Source organism: Aphanomyces astaci, assembly GCF_000520075.1.
Source record: "Aphanomyces astaci strain APO3 unplaced genomic scaffold supercont1.6, whole genome shotgun sequence".
In the NCBI taxonomy this organism is placed as follows: Eukaryota; Oomycota; class Saprolegniomycetes; order Saprolegniales; family Verrucalvaceae; genus Aphanomyces; species Aphanomyces astaci.
In genome coordinates, this window is record NW_009798269.1 from 1,359,900 (window position 1) to 1,366,003 (window position 6,104).

Genomic DNA, 6,104 nt, shown 5'->3' on the forward strand with positions numbered 1-6,104 from the left:
ACGCCTCCTACCACCACCAAATACGGATCAATTCCGACTACTACTGAGCGCACTCCTTCCGTCATGCCTACTACGACTACCACGTTTCCTACCAGCTGGTCCTTTGTCCCCACTACGACGGAGCGCCCTGATAACAACAGCACAGGCAAGCCGGCCACCAGTCGCATTGAGTTGTCGGCGTCCATCCACGGGACCACCATGCTTGTTGGTTTCGTACCCGTCCTCTTAGCGTTCTAGATCGTTAACTCGTTGAATATGCACATTGAGTGACTCCAACTTGCCGGGACGGGATTGGGCGTCGTCGACTTGAACGACTGGGTTGGCTGGGCTGTCGATTGTTGACATGGCAGGAATCGAGTGAAGGAATTGTCATCATCGTTTTATTATCCGGATTTTTATCTGCATCGACGATGTATCTACCTCAGCAAAGTTTGGGAGATACATGGAAGTGCCTGGATCTCCGAAATACTGTAGAGACTTTTAGCAAGTGCGAAATGTGAGTAGTTTACATCCGGATAATAAAACGATGATGACAATTCCTTCACTCGATTCCTGCCATGTCAACAATCGACAGCCCAGCCAACCCAGTCGTTCAAGTCGACGACGCCCAATCCCGTCCCGGCAAGTTGGAGTCACTCAATGTGCATATTCAACGAGTTAACGATCTAGAACGCTAAGAGGACGGGTACGAAACCAACAAGCATGGTGGTCCCGTGGGTGGACGCCGACAACTCAATGCGACTGGTGGCCATTTAGCAAGTCTGAAAAGTAAATCCCGACACACCAAGCCAACACCATCCATTATTCCTTCTCCTGTTCTTAGTCTGTTCCTACCGGTATGACTTCATTGCGCGCAATTCAACGATAGACACATAAGGGCGTGTAGAATGTGGATTTGTGTATCATGTGCGACGTTATGAAACGATAGTCATGGAACGCTTTGGACTGTAGGGACTCGGACTAGCTCAGCGGTCCTACTGCCCGCTGCTTTCGAAGTTTGAGGATCTTGAGTCAAGATTTTCGCTCTGTTTGGCCGTCAAGTATCGTGGCGACCAAACATAGGTTTACGTAGTCAGGACCGAGCTCGCCGCCCGTCGTCCATGCCTTGGCATAGGGTGATCAGGCGGCAATCATCGGAGGCTTGGTGCGCGGCGGCGGGGAGTATACTGTGATGTACTGCCCTGAGCTACAAACTCAGACTAGCGTCCTGCATCACTGCACTGTACATACCCGCGCTTGTGCACTATCCTAACACTACATAGTCTTAACTACCTATGTGTCGGCTGAAGCGAGTCGGATGTTGGTGTGAGTGGAGATTTCGCAAGCAACCTCAATAGAGCAATTTGATTGGCTCGGAAAGTAGTCAGATGTCTGCGGACTTCGAGGCCAAAAGTGTGATGACTTCCTCACTTTTCAGACCTGTTTAAGTCTGCAAGCTTCGAAGTTCGAATCGAAGTTTAAGTCTGGAAAGTCAAGATTTCGCACTTGCTATAATGTGTTGAGATTCACACAATTCGGAGAACGTGATTTTAGAGGTTTATAGATTTATAGAGTATTTTGTGCTATCTCAACTCAAAAGTGGACTACCGAAAACTCTAATGCTTTCTGATTGGTTACATACATTTTTATTTATAGTCAATCACAAGTTGTAATTACGTCATTGTTCAATTTGCAGTCTTGGGCTCACTGGCATCGGCCACCACTAGCAGAGAAGGGCTCCTGTCCTCGCAGCCTTCAGCATATACTGCAAAACATAGTGCATTCTATCTACTACGTAGGATATAGCCATGCTACACCAGGTTTCGTGCAGCAACATCAGCAATAAGACCAGACCGATCACATTGATTAGGAGCTGTGTCGGCCTGTGGCGTAGGATGGATTTCAGCCTACGCCACAAGCCGACAAAGTTTCACCGAAGGCGACTGGTGGCTTGAATAAAGCACACTGTGCACGATTGAATCGTGGGCACTAGGCTTCAATTGCAACACCTTGTGGCTGAGTCGTTGTACTCATTCGCTGGGTGCTGTAGAATGACAGCAAGGCTATGCCGCTACCCTATATTTAGACCAGCTATTACCGTCGTCAACAAACTCGCTGACAATACAGTTTGACATTTGACACCCTCGATTCAGTAGAGAGGTTTCGCAAACGTCCCATTCCCATTCCCAGATCTTAAACCTCTAAAACATAATTATTCTATGGGAAACCTGCCAAACCTAGTCATTCTTCCAGAGAATGTGCCATTTGTATGGGCACCCATCCCATTCCCAGAAACCAACCGAATTGACATGGCCAACACCGACAAACGCCGCAACTGGACGCCCGAAGAAGACGTAGTGCTGCTCATCAATTCGCCGCCGACCTACCCTTTGCAGCTGACAAGGGTCAAGTTACGAAGTCCTGGCAATCCTTGGCGGACAAGTTGGTTGCCTGCGATCACTTCGATCGTATCGTCGACGGTCGCAAGGTGCAAAATAGGCTTACGGTGCTGGTAGAAGAGCACCGCAAATTTGACATGGCATCTGCAAAACTCTCAGGGGTCGACCAAGAGGAGTTGGAGAAGCATACCCTGCTCGACGACTTGCTGCCGTTGCTGGACTTCGGCGGACTCGGATACTAAACACCGAGGTCGACTGTTTTGGAGTTCAATACCGGCATTTTGATCACCTTGGTCGACAGGTCTTCAGTTCAATAACCCATATTGTTGACATTATTCCAGGGACTTCAAACCGTAGATGGAACGTACGGAGTACTATTTAGTATGGTGCTCGGAAGATAGAGACAATGCCCTGTGATATGATGAGCAAGGCTATGAGTTGTCGCCCTGTGATATGATGAGCAAGGCTATGAGTTGTCGCCCTGTGATATGATGAGCAAGGCTATGAGTTGTCGGGTAGGGATGTGAGAGGTTTGGAATGATGTAGCCTTGGCTTTCATTCCTGGTTCTACCTCTAGTTGAGCTCTACCTTTGTCATCTACCCTTCCCCCGGCCTATCGAACAGCGACCATGCTTGTTCTTCTCACCGTAGTCCTTGCCTTCATGATGCCTGCGTCAGGCCAGCCCCCTACGAAGGAAGAATGCGCTAAACATGGGCCTAACACTACGTGCCACCGGAACATCGCCTTCGTGTGCGGCTCGGATGGCCAAAGCTACGACAACCACTGCGAATTTCTAATTGCTGCATGCGCCTCCAACTCCCACCTGTCCTTACATGCCCGTGGGCACTGCGACGACATACGCCCGACGACGGATGAATGCGATCGTATCGGACCTCTATGTCCCCGCATTTACATCCCCGTGTGCGGCTCGGATGGACGAAACCACGGCAACTCCTGCGAATTTCAAATCCGTCAATGTAAAGATCCCACCCTGAGATATCGAGGCAATGGGGAGTGCGAAGTCAAACGCCCGACGAAGGATGAATGCAATCGTGGTCGTCATTTAAAAGGGTTGCATTAGTCATGACAGTAAGTTACTGTTAATAACATCAGAGATATGTGACTCGAGCATTTGTTTTTGCCTTGGATTGCGTATGCAGCCGTGGTGCTCATTTTCTCGTACTCGTCAGCTCCGTCATGACGAGAGATGGTAACTAACTGCGTTGATATAGGTCTGGAGGCCACGTCATAAAATTATGTCCTATTAAACGGTTTTGACAAATCAGCAAAAAAATTCCAAAGTCTCAGATCCCATGACAAAAGGAGAAAAGAAGTATCTACAAAGTTGACTGGTTTATTGAGACCTACAAGATTGCGCGGCGTTCCAACGCTTGGGAAAACTGCATGAATCCCGGTACAACACAAGAAGTGAGTGGCTATGTTACAGTTAACGTTAAGGCATACTAGTATGTCTGGATCACGTTTATCCAAACAATCCACCAGAGGCGCATGCCCATAGAACTCCGTTTCCGATGATAACCCAAACTCAATAAACCAGTCAACTTTGTAGATACTTCTTTTCTCCTTTTGTCATGGGATCTGAGACTTTGGAATTTTTTTGCTGATTTGTCAAAACCGTTTAATAGGACATAATTTTATGACGTGGCCTCCAGACCTATATCAACGCAGTTAGTTACCATCTCTCGTCATGACGGAGCTGACGAGTACGAGAAAATGAGCACCACGGCTGCATACGCAATCCAAGGCAAAAACAAATGCTCGAGTCACATATCTCTGATGTTATTAACAGTAACTTACTGTCATGACTAATGCAACCCTTTTAAATGACGACCACGATTGCATTCATCCTTCGTCGGGCGTTTGACTTCGCACTCCCCATTGCCTCGATATCTCAGGGTGGGATCTTTACATTGACGGATTTGAAATTCGCAGGAGTTGCCGTGGTTTCGTCCATCCGAGCCGCACACGGGGATGTAAATGCGGGGACATAGAGGTCCGATACGATCGCATTCATCCGTCGTCGGGCGTATGTCGTCGCAGTGCCCACGGGCATGTAAGGACAGGTGGGAGTTGGAGGCGCATGCAGCAATTAGAAATTCGCAGTGGTTGTCGTAGCTTTGGCCATCCGAGCCGCACACGAAGGCGATGTTCCGGTGGCACGTAGTGTTAGGCCCATGTTTAGCGCATTCTTCCTTCGTAGGGGGCTGGCCTGACGCAGGCATCATGAAGGCAAGGACTACGGTGAGAAGAACAAGCATGGTCGCTGTTCGATAGGCCGGGGGAAGGGTAGATGACAAAGGTAGAGCTCAACTAGAGGTAGAACCAGGAATGAAAGCCAAGGCTACATCATTCCAAACCTCTCACATCCCTACCCGACAACTCATAGCCTTGCTCATCATATCACAGGGCGACAACTCATAGCCTTGCTCATCATATCACAGGGCACTGTCTCTATCTTCCGAGCACCATACTAAATAGTACTCCGTACGTTCCATCTACGGTTTGAAGTCCCTGGAATAATGTCAACAATATGGGTTATTGAACTGAAGACCTGTCGACCAAGGTGATCAAAATGCCGGTATTGAACTCCAAAACAGTCGACCTCGGTGTTTAGTATCCGAGTCCGCCGAAGTCCACCTCGGTGCACACACCAGTATTTTTGAGAAATGCTGGTCCGCCGAACCCACCCGGTTCTCGACTGGTCATTGGTATACTATTAATACGTGAGTTTAGGGCGGGTCTGGATGCCACGAAACATGGCATAAAATGGCCGTTTTTCGAAGAAAAGTTGCGAAAATCGAAATCTTCCATTAGTCAAAAAAAGTCGGACAGGATATACAGGAACCAAGTGATCGTCCGACCGTTTGTCCGACTTTCTTGTTCGTTGTAATATTAATTATATACAAAAGCGAAGTCAAAACCAGACGTGAGAAATTGACAGAAGAAAGTCGGACCGAATGTCCTGTATCAATTGATTTGTTAAAAGTGCATTTTCCGATGATAACCCAAACTCAATAAACCAGTCAACTTTGTAGATACTTCTTTTCTCCTTTTGTCATGGGATCTGAGACTTTGGAATTTTTTTGCTGATTTGTCAAAACCGTTTAATAGGACATAATTTTATGACGTGGCCTCCAGACCTATATCAACGCAGTTAGTTACCATCTCTCGTCATGACGGAGCTGACGAGTACGAGAAAATGAGTACCACGGCTGCATACGCAATCAGTCGAGAGTACACATTCTCGTAGTACAATAAGATTGACCAGTTCTTTTGGCTCTCAGTTGGGAGCGCGTCTACTTATAGATCACTTTACACCTGATCTAAGTATGATAAGAACACACCGATGGTCGCTGGTTCAGTCCCAGGTTTCCTCAGGTCCTTGGCATCGACACCAGGAAGCCTAGTTAGGGTCGAGTCATAACCCTCCCCTTTCAACTCAATCCAAGGCAAAAACAATTGCTCGAGTCACATATCTCTCATGTTATTAAGAGTAAATTACTGTCATGACTAATGCAACCCTTTTAAATGACGATCACGGTCGCATTCATCCTTCGTCGGGCGTATGTCGTCGCAGTGCTCACGGGCATGGGAGTTGGAAGCGCATGCACCAATTAGAAATTCGTAGTGGTTGTAGGTACTGTACTTACAAAACAAGCTCAATACTTCGAGGTACAACTGTTCGAACTTGTAGTTGAGTCGAA

The 6,104-nt window shown here is 47.6% G+C and overlaps 4 protein-coding genes across 4 annotated transcripts; 3 read left to right on the forward strand and 1 right to left on the reverse strand.

Annotated features, from left to right (window-relative positions):
• Window positions 1-63: 63 nt before the first annotated feature.
• H257_03829 (hypothetical protein) lies at window positions 64-756 on the forward strand (the record flags this gene model as incomplete). Its single annotated transcript, XM_009828095.1, has 2 exons — window positions 64-204; window positions 670-756. The coding sequence occupies 2 exons, from the start codon at window positions 64-66 to the stop codon at window positions 754-756; spliced, it is 228 nt and encodes a 75-aa protein (XP_009826397.1).
• A 1,532-nt stretch (window positions 757-2,288) lies between these two features.
• H257_03830 (hypothetical protein) lies at window positions 2,289-2,620 on the forward strand (the record flags this gene model as incomplete). Its single annotated transcript, XM_009828096.1, has 2 exons — window positions 2,289-2,421; window positions 2,496-2,620. The coding sequence occupies 2 exons, from the start codon at window positions 2,289-2,291 to the stop codon at window positions 2,618-2,620; spliced, it is 258 nt and encodes an 85-aa protein (XP_009826398.1).
• A 387-nt stretch (window positions 2,621-3,007) lies between these two features.
• H257_03831 (hypothetical protein) lies at window positions 3,008-3,460 on the forward strand (the record flags this gene model as incomplete). Its single annotated transcript, XM_009828097.1, has 1 exon — window positions 3,008-3,460. The coding sequence occupies one exon, from the start codon at window positions 3,008-3,010 to the stop codon at window positions 3,458-3,460; it is 453 nt and encodes a 150-aa protein (XP_009826399.1).
• A 625-nt stretch (window positions 3,461-4,085) lies between these two features.
• On the reverse strand, window positions 4,086-4,658 carry H257_03832 (hypothetical protein; the record flags this gene model as incomplete). The annotated part of the gene is made up of 2 exons (XM_009828098.1): window positions 4,086-4,126; window positions 4,310-4,658. The coding sequence occupies 2 exons, from the start codon at window positions 4,656-4,658 to the stop codon at window positions 4,086-4,088; spliced, it is 390 nt and encodes a 129-aa protein (XP_009826400.1).
• Window positions 4,659-6,104: the final 1,446 nt, after the last annotated feature.